At 34.9% G+C, this 19,830-nt stretch overlaps 2 protein-coding genes across 2 annotated transcripts in view; both read right to left on the bottom strand.

The window, feature by feature from the left end:
- Nucleotides 1-19,830, bottom strand: part of LOC137396955 (atrial natriuretic peptide receptor 1-like) — a 54,254-nt gene that overhangs the window by 34,045 nt on the left and 379 nt on the right. The gene's annotated exons all lie outside the window — the stretch shown is intronic.
- LOC137397544 (atrial natriuretic peptide receptor 3-like) lies at nt 2,293-2,853 on the bottom strand. The gene has a single exon (XM_068083837.1). The coding sequence runs from the start codon at nt 2,851-2,853 to the stop codon at nt 2,293-2,295; it is 561 nt and encodes a 186-aa protein (XP_067939938.1).

The raw sequence follows: 19,830 nt of genomic DNA, 5'->3' as shown, positions 1-19,830 counted from the left end.
TCGAGCGCTCAAAATCTGAGCTCATTTGTAGTACATCTGGGTACGCATTAGACTAGAATCCAATTGTTCTATTCATATTGATAAGGAAACAGAGTTTTTACTAGAAGTTGAAATTTGTAAAACCGCTTGAAATAACTCTTATGTATACCCTTCGAAATAACATTCCGCAGGCTAAACAAATACAGAAAGAAATATGAGATGATATAGAAAACTTGAATCAATTTGGAGTTCAACGATATTAATTCTAGTACCCTGGCAGTCTATTGTGTGGTGAGAGATCGTCAGGTGTGCCAACAAACTACAGAGTATAACTACCTATGAGTCTACGTAATAATTCTTAAACCCTGGTAAGTGAATGATTGGAGAAGGTGGTAGTGTTACAGATGACCAACCTGAATGCTACAGGTTAAAATCGCATATGATGAAAGCTTTTTCTCAAACCCCAACCATGCCTTTGGACAGACAGACAGTCACGGCTCTTATTATAGTAAAAACTGGTTGATATGTGTATAATAGAATGGTGTGCGAAATAACCTGCATCCCTTTGTTGGAAAACTTAAATTCTCATTTACAATATTGTTACTCATTCTGAAATTAGTCAATAGCTATAATTATAAATTAAATTAACAGCCATAAATCATATGTTAAATCAATTTCCATTTTGTTCTTATTTTAAATACATAAACCAAACAGCTGTGAAATTATGTTTTTGAAAGATTATATAAACAAAATTCTGAACACTACGGTACTTCTTTAATGGTTGAAGATAACAATATGTACAGATATGAATACAACACATACATTTTTATTTGTTTATTTCAAGTCATATATATATGTATATGACCTATCTTTCTTTGTTTATATAATCACTTGAAAACATAATTTTATAGCTGTTCGGTTGACATATTTAAAATCAAGACAAATGAGAATTAATTTAATATATAATTTATGGCTATTGACTAAAGTCACAATGTGTAACAATATTGTAAATGATAATTTTAGTTTTCCAACAAAGGGGTGCAGGTTATTTCACACACACATATTGTAGACAGTGCATTTTACTAATTCGTCAAGAAACCAAAGTCAATAAGAAGCTAGCAAGCCATGCAGTGATAGTTCAGCTTGAGAATACACATACAAAACATAATAGTCAAGGAGACTATTTTTGCATATACATGCTCATCTGAATCTATCGCAAACAAATAAATGTCGAGCGGTTTTTGTTTTAAGCCATACCTGCACTAGTTGCTGTCTAGTTGCACCGGATTTAGCTAGGATGTTAGAGGAAGTGTACAAGAGGACATCAATAAAGACAGTATTTCCCTAGTTAATCCTTTTAAATACGGCGCTATAACAAGACAGTCATATACCTATTCCTAACTCAATGAGAAGTGTTTATTCTAATTTGAAAAAATATGAAATAGCATAGCTTTTAGTTGTCTCATTAGCTCTGCTTTGTATACAATGAAGATAGCTTGTTATGTTTGATTATGCTCTGCACTAGCCTAGTGCTCTCGTCTTGTGTACAAGCCAATAACTGACTGTTCAGTTTTCTATTGAGGTGGGGGAAAGGAGCTTGATAATTAGGACTGGGAAAGGTGGAGGCTATGTCAATGTTAGTAGAAATCACTGTGTCGGGTCTTCCAAGGGCTGATAAGAGCAATTTTATGACAAATTGTGACAACTGTCCATGTCTAACGGCTGGTACACACTACCTGATTGATCTCACAATACTTCGGTGATCGTCTGTGATAATATTGTTCACACAAGGATAAACCCATACGTTTACATCAATGTATAATTCGTGGCAGAGCATTTTCATTATACTATGCGGTCGCTGAAACAATGAAATACTTGTTTGACAGCGACTTTCATGGAAGAAAATATAGATCAAGCAATTCACGACAGCTGATCACCATCGCTGATGTGGCACACAATGCACAGGCTGTCGTTAATGCACAGCGAACTATCGGAAAAGTTTGACATATGTGGTTTTTTCCCGAATTATCCGCATTGCCTTGTCGATGTCATCCGTTTACGATGCACATAGTCGATGAATAATCGCTGATAGAAAACAACGGCAACATAGGGCGATATAGCGTGAACCAGCCTTTGGATATTTCGCAAAATGTAAACCAGCTTGTGATACCTGAGACACCTCACTATTTTGAAGAGTTTCTGTTTATTTCCCCCCCCCCCCCCCCCGACTATAAGGTGCACTAGGTATTGCCATGCATTTATGAAAGTTTAAAAATTAAATTGTCGTAAAAGCAAATAGATTTTGAAATTTAGCTACTTACGTCTAGTGGAACTACTGAGTTCTTGAAGCAACTTTTTGGCATCGATGCCGCTGGAATTATTCTCATTAAAAGATAAAGATTTTGGATAGGACTTGTCTAGAAAAGGTATTTGGAGCATTTCATAAGCTGCCCATAGCGTCATATAGCAATCGCTGTAATCCTGGGGTCCCGCTCTGTGGTAGATCAATCCAAACTTTGTCCAGTCGTACTTTTGGTTTAATTCCTTTAAAATCTTGAAGGATTCTTCGTATATCGCTCCAACTCGAGTCAGCACGCTGAACTCTTCCTTGTCTTTAAACGCCACTTCGGCAGCTCCGGCAGTTACGATCGGCACATTCCAATACCTAGAGTATCTCGCGATTGGAGCTACGCCAAATCCATAAACGGGTCCAAGGAAGAGCTGAACCTCGGTGAACATACTCATGGCAGCGAGAGGTGCTTGCAGCTCGCTTCTGTTAGAATCCTGCTCAAGCGTTTTGAATGTTACATTTTTGTTCTGAAGAATGCCTCCAGTCGATGTGACTTTGTCTATGGCGATGGATATTGCTGGCATGATTCGACCTAAGCTATAGCGGTAGACTGTGTCATTTGGAAGTATAACTCCTATAGTCACCTGTATCGCTGGGACTCTTACCATGTAATAAATTAAGATAAAGAAGGAGCCAAAAGCAGCCTTCATTCTCACTCGAGACGACAGAAGTGCTTAAAATATTGTCTAATTAAACTCACCCTGTCTATTGTTTGAGCGTGAAGTGTGATGCGAGATATAACTCGTGCATGACTGCGTCATTACATAACCAAACAGTTAATTCGCAAGAACGTTGACACTGAAATCTTCTCGGAATGCCAGTGTCTCTACGAGATGTTTCCTCATTTATTGCGTGAAGATGAAACGGTGGTCATAGTTCAACCTCACCTCACTGTTCCCAGTGTTGATGAATGGTTTTATCCTCACCAATCCTGTTCTCGGCAGCAAGGTGAGAAGGCGTGAGACCTCAATAAGTAACAACTACGGTAACTATAACTAGTAGTAATGTATTCAGAATCAATCCCTAATGATGTCTCAATATCTTGATTGCCCTTGATTATTACAAGATACTCTTGCGAATTATTGCTCGGTCAACTCCTTAGCACGCAGCAACACGCTTGTTTCATCTCAGCTGTTTTTATTAATCCTAATGGAAAGAGCTGCCGCACAACTGAGTCATGAACGATACTCTATAGTGAGTCTTTACGATTTTATCCGTACTGAAATGAGCTAGTTATACTATGCTTTGACCGCTAGCTTGTGTTTGCTTCAAAGCAAAATGCAAATTAAGAAAACAACAATATCTCGGCATGCGTGCGTACATGTGCTGAAGAAATACGCTTTGTTTAGCGATTGCTGATGCGTGCATCTCATTGGACTATAAATAAAGCTAATGCAATTGGGTGTGTAGAGTTTCATTTAATTTCGTAAAATGATCGTTTGATTATCAAGAGCAACCCTACTATACAATCCATATAAACTCATCAAAACATTGGAAGTCATAAGGGATGCAAGGCTATGATTTGCATAACGTAATTACACAACGTCATGCAGTTGGTCTACATAAGGCAGGGTTATAGTATTAATTAGATTGCCTCCTGTCAGCTCACACTGTACTCCCTGAGTTTGCAATTCATATAGGGTCATTTGTACTTAAAAATGACATCGGAATTGTTGAGAGGGTAACTCTGCAACTCGGCGAAACACATAGCACATTTTAAATTGGGAGGCTTGTTGAAAAATAACTTCATTAGCGCTTTAAAATAGCAATGTGACACTTTGACAATGGATTTTATAAGGTTGATATATTTATAGGCACGAAACAAATTGAAATAGTTTGAGTTGTATGACTATAATGAGAAACGGACCAAGTTACTGATACCTTTAAAAGCAAAGCGAATACTGGTTACCACAAGAAAATTCCAATAACTAACATAAGCTATTGAAATGTCCTATATTTCTCATAATGAGTGGACGATATATTACTGATGAACTATAACTAAAAGTAAAAAACACTATGTTATATGAGTCGGTCTTTCAAATGACTCAAAAAACATTTTTCTGTTATTTTATCTGAATGTCTTGCTTCATCTGTTAGTCAAAAAATATAAAGAACTTATTAGCTTTTTAATAATAAATAAGAGAAACCACTTCGAGATGCACTTTAAATATAGCTGCTGCCAAAAGGATCAGAAGCTAATGGACAGCGCTTGGAAAAATAGCATATTTTAAACGTTTTGCACCTTATTAGCTGTTCCAAACCTAGGTGTCAGACATAAAGTTCCAACATATGTATGGTAAACCGCACCAATTTTACTCTAAATGACCTGAAGAAGATAAAGCTAAATTCAAATCTTTTGATAAAATACACGTACGCTTCCATTTTTAAAAAAATCATAACGTATAAGCTGTTGCATGGCCAGACTAGCAGTTTGTTTACTAAAAGTGGAGATTGAGTGTCAAAAGAAGACAACTCTTTATATACATCTATGTAAGATTACGAGAGAAGAATATAAAAGTTTTAGACAAGAATTAATCAGGTAAGCTTGAGTTGTCTAAAATTGAAAGTTGACAGAAATAAGGAAGCCTCAGCAGAATAATGAACACGTCAAAAATATTGGTAAAATGATAAAAAGCTGTGAACATTGAATAGTATTAAATATATGCATATGCTTTGAAATATAAGAAATATTAGTATTCCAGCCAACAAAGTTCAGCCTTATTATTTCTGATAGAGTCATCTTTATAATTCTGAAAGAATTGAACTAGCAAGGTGACTGGAAGAAGTTTGGATTGCTCCGAGACAGGGAAGGACCTCGAGATTATGGTGATTGCTATGTGATGCTACGCGCAGCTTATGAAATACTGGAAACACCATTTCTTGATAAGACATATTCAAAATATTTATCTTTTAATGGGAATAATTTTAGAGGCATCAATGCCAAAAGGTTGCTTGATGAACCCAGCAAATATACCGAAGTACAACCATGGTCCTATTTTTTCAAGTAGAAAACTGACATTTGTATAAAAAATACCACAGAAATCCTTGATTTTTACTTTCAGTTTTACAACCATTAAATAGAGTTATCAGCTCATGAAATGCATTTATTAGATAGAGAAGTTTAGGTTAGATGCAGGTGAGATGTACATGTAGGTTAGATGTATGTGAAACCTACTAATGAGATTTGTATTGAATCAAGTTTGCAGAGTCATTATATTCTCTCCTTCAAGCATTGACACTCAATTCGTCCCAATAGGATGCTTCCTATAAGAGTGCATGACATGGCTTTAGGCATGGCATAATTTACAACAATATTGACATTGGCTAGGCCTATTGCATCGCCACTTTCCCTTATTGTTTTTCATCTCTGAGGAGTGACCTGAGACTTCAATAGTTACTTCCTAGTACATAAACACTCGGTGCTAGAACACAAAGTCAAAGATTTAGTGAAACGTGTATTGAATCTGTCAAATTTTTTTAGCTAGCTTTTTACGGTTATTTTAGGATGCCTGCGTTACTAGTACTTGTGCTTAAAATACAAGCAACTCATCCTTGAGGGTATTTAGATTCAAAATTTAGTATCAATTATTTTTGCAGCCAATTTGTTGTTTTAGAAAAGGTGTTAAACAATATTTTCATAGCCAATTGGACTTAAAACCACACAATAAAAATTACAACATAGTGCCTTTAACATAATCAAAATATTACCGACAGCGGTTAAAATCTTTGAAAGTTACATATTCTAATTTTAAAAGAGCCAAAGAATGAGTATTAAAAAATAATTTTATTAAAAGTCAAATCTGGTAGATGTCAATATTTCCATGCACCGAATGCTGCAACAAAAAATAATCTTTAGAGCTACGAATGAAGAATTTGGAATTTGTAATGATTTTGTTTTATATGATAAACATCTGAATGCTCGGTGTTGCACGGGTATTAAAAACAGCTTCTAAACATTGGCAGGTCACGTAGTTGCCATTGGCTAATTTAAGTAAACTAGTATCCGTATTGCTAAACTTACTAATAAGAACTGTGAGAGCAAGCTTTAGTGATGGTTGCGTGTAACACAGAGTTGCTATGTGGCGTTTAACCCAGATAATGACTATCTGCTCACCGATTACATTGTATCAGTGTTATCAGTGCTAGCTTGTCGCCTTGTAAATGGGAGGTCTCAAGATCAAACCCCCTGCGATACGGATTTTTCATTGCTAGAGTTTAATCGCTATAACTCGACACGGGTGCACAAAAAGCCAAAAATACAAACACTGAGATGTACATAATTATATAGATGCAAGGGCAACTTGATGTTCTGGTAAATCGTATAGAGTGCACTAAGGCTAGGTCACATAGCCAATGAACTCTATTACTATTTTAACTATCAGTCTAATCACATTAACAAAGGCTTTCTTAAGACCTCTAGCATATGGCAAATACACACAATGTACTTAAGTGGCACCGGGACCTGTAAAAACAGCAACCATCTTTGCTTTTTCATCAGACTTTGAGAATTTTCCATCTCCTTTTCTCATGTCAAGTCATCTCACTTGAGTAACACAATCGGCTTCAATCCTTGTATTCATTAAGACGGAATGGCACTTTTTGGCACAGAAGTTCTTGTGCAAGGCTTTATGGCGCGACCATTTTTGAGACGAGATATTTTGGTGCAAGTTACAAATTCAGAATTTTTCCATTTTTCGATGTGACCTACGAACCAACAAATTTTAAGTAAATTTAGAAAAGAGAAATTGGTAGATAACGGCACCATTTGCGTATTTAACAGATGTATTTCACAAGATCTTTCAATCACATGTTGGCGATGTGAAAGTAAACATTCGTGTAAAGGACAAATTCACACTGACGACGATGAAGTGATTAAGAATATTGCATCATTATTTTCTTTACTGTTTCTGCATTGTGGTTGTACCAATGTTTTGTAACAATACCCTTGGAGTCATTCTTGTGTACAAACTTCTTGTCCACTTAGTAAGCATGGAAAATGAAATTATGTTCTGATGTTTTTATCGGCATATTATTGTTTTGGTAGTTTCCTGATGGTCACCATGTTGTTAGTAAGGTTTTGTCTCTAGCTTCTGTCAACAAGCTTTCAATTTCTTTTTTTAAATATGAGTTTTTATTCAGCCAAATATCTTGAAATGTTTATACAGCATTCTTTTTCCATTTTCCAAAATTTTTTTGGTTTTCCCTTGTCGTGTTCATTCCTTGATAGATCCTTCCCTGTTTGTACTATCATACACTTAGTCAATTTTCTCTGTTTTGAAATTTTATCATCCCTATAATAGCCAAGTTTATTGGCGTCTTTTCGAATATTTTTTGTCACAGAAACAGCAAGCTTTTCAGCTTAAACTTTCATTTGTGCTTGTTCAGTCAGATAGCATCCTGTCAGCACTGAAAATTAAAAACCCAGTTCTGTTATTATTGTGCAATTATTTTTAACTATAGTTGCTGGGTTGTGATTTTACACTAAAATATATATGGGCATCACACAAATTCAAAGATCAGACATTCATAGGACGCAAAGATTGTTTTAGAAAGTAATGTGTTAGCCCAGATATGAATTAGATTCGTGGTAAGAATCTTTCATTCTTTGAAGTTTAATCTAGTAGCCCACCTGTCCTTGCTTGCTTTAAACTATTGTTTTATTTCTTTTTATAACTATTATTATTATCATTGTTGACAGCATTCATGAATGATATAATAATTATTATTATTATTATTACTATTACAGTTATTATTTTATCCTTAGTTTCAACCATTTATCAACCTAAATAAATTAATTAGCCTTTTCTAAGTAAAGACCAACGACAATCCACTAATATACGTGTAGTAGTTATACATGTATTACATAACAAAACATTAAAATAAATGCCCGGATAGAGCAACCAGATGTTTAGGAGTTATAAAACCATGTTTTTATCTAAAAATGGTAATGCAAATCCAAATATTGTAGATTTGCTAAGTGCTAACAACAATTTGCTAATTGCATCTCACACTCACAGGAAAAGTATTAATAAACACAATAGAACATTTATAGCCTATGGCCACCTAAACAGTTGACCTTACTACACAGCCTCACACGCCTAATACGATAGAGAGTAAAGTCTATTACTTTTACTAACTAAAAAAACTAATAGTTGTTATGTTTTTGATTGTCAGGCATGAAGCATTAGTTTCAGCAGAAAAAACAAACAACATGTTTTGAGGTTGTTTTGAAAGGAAGTCATAACAGAATTAATTTTTACTTTTAACTATCGTCCATCAGTAATATATTCTCACCCTGCAAAGAATAACGTACGTATAAGACATTTTAATATATTATTTTTGCTTTAGAAATTTTGTTGTGATATTCATTATTAGTTATACATTTTTATTTCATTTTATTAGTGATGCAATCTATTTATCGTCGTGTGGAAATGGCTCAAACTATTTCAATTTATTCCATGTTGCATCAATTAGTGATATCAATCTTAGAAGTGAACTTCCATTGGCTAAACTAATTTATCATTATTTATATCAAAACTGCATCAGAATGCTTCATGTGTGCCTACGAAATAGTATATTTAAAAAAAGCATTTTACTATTAACTTTCAAAACTTGAATAACTAGCAAAATCACAAAATTACTTTTAAAACAATTATCAACTTTAATTGGTCCCAAAATGCATGTAATCATATTTTATTTCTAGCCCTTTTAACTTCAGAGTTGAAACTTTCCTCTCGTGGTTTGTTTCACTCTGCCATCAGTTTCTAACACTCTGTTGCTATTGCCTCAGCTCAATCTTAGTTCTTCATGATTACCACAAGCCGATAGATTACTCGCTTACAAAGAAACAAATCATATTGTTTATAAATAATTACAAAGAATGGCCATAAATGAATTCCTTGACAAACACTAGCGAACAAGGATTGTAGCAGTCAAAAATTAGGAGTAAGTATTTGATGCTGTTAGATTATGTAGCGAAGTAAGTCAAAATCAGCTGCTCGCAACTGAGTGGCGCTAATTAAGTCGTAATAAAATTGAGTTACTGTTTGGCTCGTGGTTGATGTCGTTGGTCAGCCAACATACAGAAGTGAGCAACGAAGGTCTCTGGTTAGATTAAAACTTCTAAAAAAATCTAAGACCTATCTTTTGTCAACAAAAATTCTAGAAAACTTGTTAACACTTTGAAGCTTTACTTTGTATATACAAGCGAGTCCCTTGCTCCCAGACTGTATTGATAGCTTTACGTTGACTTTGAAAGTACTTAGAATAGCACAATTATTTTTGAACTGAGTACTATTGTGATGTTTTAAACTGGTAGAAAAGAATGAAAAACACAGAAATTGAACAGAGTGAATAGTTGACCCTCTCAACAAGCTATGATTTAGAGGTAACTGAAGATACATAACAATCTTAATACACCGAGTCTCGTAGATGGTCTATTTTTTATGAATAGAAAATCAACTAGTTTTAGAGTCAAAGTCTTGTTACAGAAGAGAAGCAGCTTTCTTATTTTTGTCTGTTTCTGCGCCTTCATTTCCAGAAACGACAATCAGTGTGTTATTTAGAACTATGTTCTGTCGGAAGCCATTTTAATTTCTTAGCTAGTTTAAAACGCTTTCGGTATTTTGGTGATGTCTCAAAACTAAGTAATCCAATCAATCTGAAACTTTGAAATTATACTAAAAGCATATCATGCTCAAAGAGACCAATTTTTTTTAATTCTAGCTAACTCTAAAATTGGGGAAAACAAAGCAACCAAGTTTACTCGAACGTAAGATCTCATGAGAAAACAACTCTCCAAATTATCTTTGACTCAGGATTTAAAGTGTTAAGTAGATGTTTTTTAATATTTATATACTGTATTTTTGAATACAGTATATAAATATTAACTGCAAAACGCTAACAGCAAATATTACATGAATATTTGCCGTTAGCGCCAGCCTGAAACTTAAGGAAAGAGTGTGAATGATTCTGTTACTAGACTTGTGATCGGTAAACTAAAACTTGTGCTTGTGGATACACTCGTCAAGGCTAGTGGGCTTCGCTCTCTTCAGCGGAGAGTAGATCTATGCAAAATATTTATACTACAATGAAGTTTACTTACTAGAAACACTACAGCATTTACCAGGTTTTGACCAATAAAAATACTTGTTGAATGTTTTAAGTGATATCATTGGTTACTGTTGAGACATATTCATAAAAGCGTTTTACTTAACTTTGAGCAAAAGTTACTCAAACCGATTTGGCTGGTTTTGAGATTAAAAATAAAGTTTTTAAAAAGCCAAACAACAAATGTGTTGAAAAATTGTTAGTTTTGCTAAAAGGTAAATATTTCTAGGTTATGCAATTGGAGATGCAGCTAATTAAACTAAATAAACCACACATAGAATTATGGTGAGAGATTAATATTATAATGTATAATACAGTATAATATTTTTGTATATAATTATATAACATAATCCTATTTAAACAGTTCCTATATGATTAAGTACCTATTACTTAGTGATTGTAAACAAATGCATCTAGTTGTGTTTCTTAAGGAAAGTTAACTATAAACTATCCCTCATCAACCCGTGTCACCAAATTGATTTATGATACATTTTACCACAAAGTTCATTATTTTATGCTAATAATTTGGTGGCTGGTAGCTGGAGTCCTTTGTAAGCTACTGAGATGACAGAAATTGCTGTACCAGTTACTTTTGCTATGACAGAGTTGTTTGAGTTAAGTCTTGCACAAAATTTTATTTGGTCTATAGACCAACATAAATGTCAGAAAGTCACCAAATTTTAAGTGCATCTGAAGAGCGTCTATATATTTCTTTATACACAAAAATTACTGATCTGGCAAATTTGCCACAAGAGAGACATAAATTGTACCGTATGCCTAGCATGGGCAATAACGCTTCAATATAAGACAACTCCAAATATAATTGGAAATTGTACTAAGTTTTAATAAACTGTTTTATCCAGCGACCACTAGTAAGCGGAAGATGAAAGTATTGTTACTCAGAACTATTGATTTTAGTGAGTTTCATATTGACTGCTGCAAAACTAGTAAATAACTTATGAAGTTAACAATGGGTCAGGTAAAAAGGCTACAAACGCTGACGACAGCCATTACATAAGATACAATGCCTTGACTGTTTATAAAGTCTTTAGAGTTATTACAAAATGATGGAGCCTGATAGACAAGTAAACTGTTATGTTTGTGGTTGTAAGTGTTTAAGCATTTCCACTGTGTACAGTGAAATGTACAACTGTGTACAGTTGTTTGAATAAGAAACGCTTTTAAATAGCAACAAGAAATTCTGCAATTAAAACTATAGGCGCCTCTTGCACTTCCTTGTGCATGAAAGCTGTTTATACTTGGATGTAAGAACAATGACAGTGCTTAGTTAATTGCAATTGTTATGACTAAAGCTCTCTGAGACAGCTTGCAATGCTGAGCCTGGACTGCCTTCTGCTAAGGAGATACTAGTATCTCAAGATTGTTTATGTTGTATGCGTGTCCAGATGCAGTAATTCTATTAACTACTGCATAGCAGTCAGCATGTTGCTTTAAGTATTACTAGGCCTTAGCAGAAGTAGAGGATATGATAGCCTATACAGTAAACGCTTCTACAACGTAAATAATTCATTCCGAGAACGGGATTTTACATTATACGAGCCTAAAAAATGTAAATTGCTTAATTCGTTCCAAGATTGTCGCCAACATGCCATTTGGTCATTCAAATAAGAGAATAACTACACATAACTTTTTAATCTGATGACTGTAGAGTAACTGTAGTATTATTGGTTTGTATCGACAACTTTTCTCTTTTTTCAGATCACTTTCACTCGGTTTTGGGCTCATTATTGCAGTAATTTTACGCTAAGTTAAGGGAAATACATGTCTTCAATATCAATTTAAATTTATTTTTCCACTTTTTTTTCTAAACAACAAGGTTTGTGTTGTAAAAATATAGTATGTCTAAAATGAAGTGAAACAAAAAATATACTTACTATAGTTAAAGTGGTGTCCATCTGTCTGTCTGTTTATCGGAGGCCAAGGTTAGAGATTAGGATAAAAAATTGCTGTTAATGAGACTCTAACTCATGGCATTCAGATTGGTATACAAAAACTCTAGCACCTGCACTGATCGACCACCTTCGGGTGTTTCTGAATACTTGTGCAGCTACATATTACCTGTGCTTTATCGGCAGGCCTGATGATCTCTCACTGCACACCAGACAGTCCGATTACCAGCATATATAATAGAGATAACCCTGTATTTCTTTCCGAAGTGGAGCAAGAGAGAAAACGATATTTTAAGGCTAACTATAATTTGGTCTCTCGTTATTCAAATAGAATTTGAAAACTTGCAATGATGTGACACTTTATGCTATATGGAATTACTTGCATAGTACTAAGCAAGAACTTTACATCAACTCTTTACATAAAGTGGAATTTACATAAAAGAAGGTTGACTTTATGGAAGTGCCTACTGTAGTCATTATTTGGTGCAAAAACAAAGTTATTAGTTTCATGTAAAAAGAAATAAGATTAAAGAAAGGGAAAGAAAAGGAAAAAACAGCGTGAAATCCAGTTTCTGGGTTATTTATTGAAGGCTTTTAGGAATTTATTAGCCATGCCGTACAGCGATGGCTCAACCGACATGTAATCTCTAATCTAGATATTATGACAGCCATTTATAGCACTTAACACTTTATTTGATGATCAGCTAGGCTAAATGCATTTGGTACCCATTGTATTGAAATAAGAAATCAATAAGCAATCAACAACACAAAGTTTCGAATTAACAAGGTAAACTTGTTAAAAAGCTATTAAGGTAACATATTTAGAAAGAATATGACTGCATGCAGATTGCAGTTGATTTTCTGTTAGCCTATAAGTCTATGACTAAATCTATAAGTCTATGACTAAATCTATAAGTCTATGACTAACTCTATAAGTCTATGACTAACTCTATAAGTCTATGACTAACTCTATAAGTCTATGACTAACTCTATAAGTCTATGACTAACTCTATAAGTCTATGACTAACTCTATAAGTCTATGACTAACTCTATAAGTCTATGACTAACTCTATAAGTCTATGACTAACTCTATAAGTCTATGACTAACTCTATAAGTCTATGACTAACTCTATAAGTCTATGACTAACTCTATAAGTCTATGACTAACTCTATAAGTCTATGACTAACTCTATAAGTCTATGACTAACTCTATAAGTCTATGACTAACTCTATAAGTCTATGACTAACTCTATAAGTCTATGACTAACTCTATAAGTCTATGACTAACTCTATAAGTCTATGACTAACTCTATAAGTCTATGACTAACTCTATAAGTCTATGACTAACTCTATAAGTCTATGACTAACTCTATAAGTCTATGACTAACTCTATAAGTCTATGACTAACTCTATAAGTCTATGACTAACTCTATAAGTCTATGACTAACTCTATAAGTCTATGACTAACTCTATAAGTCTATGACTAACTCTATAAGTCTATGACTAACTCTATAAGTCTATGACTAACTCTATAAGTCTATGACTAACTCTATAAGTCTATGACTAACTCTATAAGTCTATGACTAAATCTAAAAGACAAACTTGCGCAAAATCTTAGTAGATTTTATCAGAAAGTATTGGTATGTTTTTATCAGTTGTGATTGTTTATGATGTTTGAGGTGATCTGATTGCCAGGATGTTTCAAGATTAAAATCGATAAAACTTGATCACGGTAAAACTCTCAGAAGAAAAAGAGGTAGTAAAATGAGTCCCTAGTTGCGCGGCTGACTGTCTCTCCCATTGTTGATATCAGCTATAGCGTTCAAGTTGCAGAGTTACCCTCTCTATTCTGTTGGTCTCCTTGCCGAATGCATCTATAGACATCATAATCATGATTTTGCTTGAATCTGAGCATTTTAAACACGATCAAGCTTGACCATAGTTAAACAAAAACACCATAGAGGTAACAATGCACAATAGACTTCAATAACCTGCTTAGCACAATTAGTACATACAAGGGTCAGTTAATAAGTAATGAAAATTTTGTTGTAACTTTCGTTCGATTTTATCTAGCAATTTAATTTGATCTGTGATTGAAGCATTTTAAACATGATCACGTTTTATAGATTTTAATCTATAAACATCCTGACAGTCAGATAACCTCAAACATCAAAAACAATTGCAATGATAGAAAAATACCAATCCGCTCAGCTCAAATCTACTAAAATTTTGTGTAAGTTCACCTTTAAACATGGTGGCAAATATAGACAAACTATCTGTATTTTACAGCAGGCATCTTTTCGGTCACATATAGCACCAGAAAGCTATAAAAGTAAAGTTCAATATTTTCCTTGCTGTAATCATACAATCTGAAGCGTAGATGTTATAAGTTAGGTTTATTTGTTAAACCTGATTTGTTTGACGAATACGAATGCGTCGTTTCATTAGGTGCAAGCAAACATTATGCGTCTTGTTTGCAATCACTGATTAGGCGTGATAGTGCCTCTCTATTTATCTTCACTCACTTCTAAGTATATTCCATCACACTCTCAAATTGTTTTATTACCTTGATTGGAAAGTTTACATCTTCCTAAACTGTTTCAATATTTGTTTTACCCATATAGAGCAAAACACAAATAGAACATACTAGAGCATTAGGGAATTTTAATATACAGTTGTATTTATAGTTGTATTGAAACACAGTGTTGCAATGACCAATGCATCACGTCATGCAGTCATCTCCTAGTTCCTAGAAAGATGTGAGCTACTCAAAATGGATGATGCAAAGCAACCTGCGTGATGATTTTAAATTACTGTTTTTCAGTTTGTATGTAAACACTTATGTATGACACAGTTTCCTCTGAGACCAAATTAGTAGTCACACAAAGCTTATAGCAGTATAAAAAGTCAATGATTTAAGCTTTTGTAATGTTTGCCGCATACTTTGAGCATGCGGCTGGCTCTCAAGAGGCAAAAATAACCTTTGAATAGTAAGTGCCTGTTACAAATAGTTTACTTGGCTATCAAGATTTTTGAAAAAGTCTGAACAACTTGATTGGCAGTTTACACAGGTGAATCTGCCCTTTATTAAAGTATATGCCCTTTAAATAGTTAGCAACCTAATAAGGAGTTAACCTAATAATAATATTTTTTCCCATTGCTTATGCAAAAAAGGTATTATACGGTGCAGAGAGTGTACACGTCTGTTAGTCTTTAAAATAGCAAACGTTTCCATCTTTTCTGTATCTACTCGACTGTATCTACTCGACTGTATCTACTCGACTACTTGTATGAACATGACCAATGTTTATATACAAAACTGTGAATGGCACAACTAATTAGGCTTTCGTAAATACAACGAACCTTCAAAGTAATGAGAGCGAATAGCGCTTGAATGGTTTGCAGGTAACTTATCAGTACCTAGAAAATAGTAGGAGTCTAAAGGTCAAGAAAACTTACGAAAGACAATAAAGCAAACATTTCAATTGAATTTAAGAAAAAAACTGGACTCATGCCTTGTTGCTTGAATATCGATTAGGTATACACCGTAAAACCTCTAATCGAACGCCACCTCTATTTGACCGCCACTCTGAGAGAAGGGTTGAAAATAAAGCGCCATGGCGCTCAATTAGAGGTTTTACGGTATCCAAAATCAGTAAATAGGAGCTAAAAATTTCAGCATGCTGCCCACTTTACAAGATTTTTTTATTACAAGCCACAGCGTGTTTAGGAATACTTTGAGTTTACTAAGCGAGCCCTCTTAAGTATGCACGACAAAATATTAAACAAAACATCTATAGAGAATATTTGAAGTTACGAGGCACATGATAAGTACCATTTGGTCCTGTGCATATTCATAATCTTGGAGTTATCATCTACCTGTCGTTGTCATCAGCTTGTGAATGGTACAGTATTTACTGTATCGATGGTCGGCCGCCGAATCCATTTGTTGAAAGAGAGACGTTCAGTTATTGGAGTTTAAATATTTTTAAAGATTTATGGCCAAAGTTTTTAACAATGCATCGCGATATTTGTGCTCCTGACTTACTGACATTACTGATGCACCCGACTCAGTCATCGAGTATTCTCATGTATCAGAAACATTGCAAAAACTACTGGAATTATTGTACAGATGTAAGAACGCAACTAAAAACCAAATTATTAATCTGTAGCTCACTTTCAAACATCCTGCCCGTACTACTCACCCTCACTACTTACCCATACCTCCTATTCATACGCTTAACCCATACATCCTGCCCGTACTACTCACCCTCACTACTTACCCATACCTCCTATTCATACGCTTAACCCATACATCCTGCCCGTACTACTCACCCTCACTACTTACCCATACCTCCTATTCATACGCTTAACCCATACATCCTGCCCGTACTACTCACCCTCACTACTTACCCATACCTCCTATTCATACGCTTAACCCATACATCCTGCCCGTACTACTCACCCTCACTACTTACCCATACCTCCTATTCATACGCTTAACCCATACATCCTACCTGTATGCCCTATCCATACACTTGACTCGTATACCTTACCTGTGCCAACTACTCATATCCCCTACCTGTACACCGTAAAATAACATCCAAAAGGATTCTAAAGTCGTAAAGATTTGTGACAACTAAAGTAAAGTTGAATGACAAAGCAAACAAATTTATGTCTCAACCCCTGTTACTCAGCAGTGTTTGTCTAGAGCTATAAACTCAAGTGAGTGAATTCTTCAAAATCTTTAAAAGTTGCTTTGTTGGTACAAAATTAAACTAACAATGTTAATAAATAAATTATATGCGGTAGAAGTATCTACACTGTATATAACTAACCACAGCTAGTTGAATATTGTTATTGTACAGAAGATAGGTTTGTTATGAAATAATAGGCATTCGAAAAACGTTCAGTTTGCCTAAGCTATGTGTATCCTCACTGATAAACTGTTGGTAGTTTTTGACGGATTTTTGTGACAGCTAATTTGCTTTGAACGCAAGCACATTGATTTAGATGGCTGGTTGTTATTAGTCGGATAAATATGTTTACTTTATGCATCTTTGTTGCAGTAACGCCTGCTTTTGTTATTTCGTAACGCAGAATAGTTAAACCAGTAGCCTGTGAAACTCTTAGTAGCTTTGTTGTCAGAGGCATGATGACTAAAATGTAAAATTTTTGTATTTATGTTCAAAGTGAAACAGAGTTTGTTCTGCATAAAATATAGAATTGCTTTTTGATCTGCTCTGGTTGGTTGATACAGATGTAAAACTGCCTAGAAATTGAACAAGTTCAAATAGCAGTCTCTTACTATACAGGAGCCGGTAATGGTGCATCTTAGGTTGGTACAACGAGCAAACAACGCATGCACAACGGACATACAAGGCACTTGCAAAGCACAAACATTGTGGATACAACGCCGACACAAGTAATTAACAACGCATGCGCCACAACATGACACTGTTAACACAAACACACAAGCAACACCATCACACGGCACTTGCAACAGACTACTGGCGCACACGCAATTTAGGCACAACGCAGAATCATCAGACAAACATGGTTCCAACGATGTAACCTTATTTGATGCTTGGTGTGCAACAAGCATGCGCTGTCAGAACGTTGTGTGTGCGTTGCGATGATAGTTTATGCACGTTGTATCCACAATGTTGGTGCGTTGCAAGTGCCTTGTATGTTCGTTGCGCATGCGTTGTATGCGTGTTGTACCGACCTAAGATGCACCGTTACCCAGGAGTCAACAGTATTTTAGCATTCTACATATATTTTTCTGTAAGAATAGAGTAACCACATACACACAGCTTTCATAGAAAGTTGTGAATCTGTCTATTCGTTGCCTGTTTAGCCCCCCTCTCTCCAGCAACATAACAATACGCCAAAACTTATAAAAAGTGTCAAATCTGATGTGAAGAAGATAAAGAACTTTTTACACTGACAAACATAACTGCAAAAGTTTAGCTATTTCAGATTTTGTGCAGCTGAAACAAACGTCATCTCTGATTGAGGTTTTAATTAGTAAAAGTCACTGCCGACTTTGGCCGGTTATTAGACAGTAAAAAGTACGAGCTTACAATCAACATAACAGCAGTAAAATGGACAGTATTGGAAACTTTTAGCATTTTAAGCTAGCCAAACCACGAAGGCTTTTTAAGTGATAGCAACCGAAAGTATCCAGGCTGCATCTATCCATTCTTATTGACTTGGTAAATGTCAAATGGTGTCTACACGGATTTAATTATTTTGCTATAACAAATAATACTTCTCTTCTAAAACGCACAACAACATCCTCTTCTAATAAGTTTTCAAGTGCCTATTAATAGCTAGGGATACCGCTAGGCAGCTTAGTTCAAACATTTGATAAAATCAGGTCATCGTCATTGTATAACCAAACGGGACAATGTGCGGAGGAAAAGTCAATTTTGTCTTGAGTGGTTTTGTAGGTTTATAATCTAGCCAGTATAGTGTAAGTATTTAGTGCAGCTGGTAATAGCTGGAGCAAATCAATGCTGTCGCAGTGCTTGAAATGAGAGCTGGGCAAAAAGTAATAAGGCACTTTTAGAAATGAATAGTTGTCGTCCTGGAAGGTCATAAATATTAGGAACTCTAGCGACTAAGCTCATCAACAGTCCGGGTGACTCAACTTTCAAGTACCCTGGTTCGCTCAATTATTAAACTCTCCGTGTAAGCGATGTATGGCTGAATCATATGTATGACTGCAGCTTAAAGGCTGGTTCACACTAGAGTTGTCTTCTCGTCAATTGTTTGTCGACTAGGCGCATCGTAAACCGCTAACATCGCCGAGACGACCCAAGCGTGTCGAAAAACATTGCACCTGTTAAACTTTCCGGAGCACCCATGAAAATCTGCGTAATATGCCCAACTTTGGCGATATTGATTGGCTGTCGAGGGATACTTAATCTATACTATTTCTCTTCATGATAGTTGCTGTGGGACTAATATTTCATGGCTTCAGCAACTGCATTGTATAATGTTTGATGAACGAGACATCGATACAAAATTAACAACAATGAATAAACTAAAGATTAACAAAATGATTCTTAAAAGAGAAATGAACTACATAAAAATTAATATTTAACAGAAAGTTGTCACACATCCAAAATCTGTAAAGATGATCATTAAGCGAAAGAGGAGGAGTTGTGCTATCCTTAATAGCTCTGCTTAAAAATGTTTTCTAATAGTTTAGGTTTTCATGCTACGGTGAACCTATAAGGTGAATCAAAACAGCTGGCAGCATGTCAAGCAAAAAAACATATGAGTTTATCAGATTCTAATTTTTCATAAAGCTGATGTTAATTGTTGTCTTCATATGTAACAGAACGTGCCCAAAGTTGAAAATGAAACTTTTTCACCTAAAAATTTGCGCAAATTTCACACATGTTTATATTTAAGTAAAGAAACTGAAACCTTTGATGAATTGACAGACGAAATAGCTGGCTTGCAATTGGT

Source organism: Watersipora subatra, chromosome 5 (genome assembly GCF_963576615.1).
Source record: "Watersipora subatra chromosome 5, tzWatSuba1.1, whole genome shotgun sequence".
Lineage (NCBI taxonomy): Eukaryota > Metazoa > Bryozoa > Gymnolaemata > Cheilostomatida > Watersiporidae > Watersipora > Watersipora subatra.
This window is presented reverse-complemented; position numbering and strand designations above follow the sequence as displayed.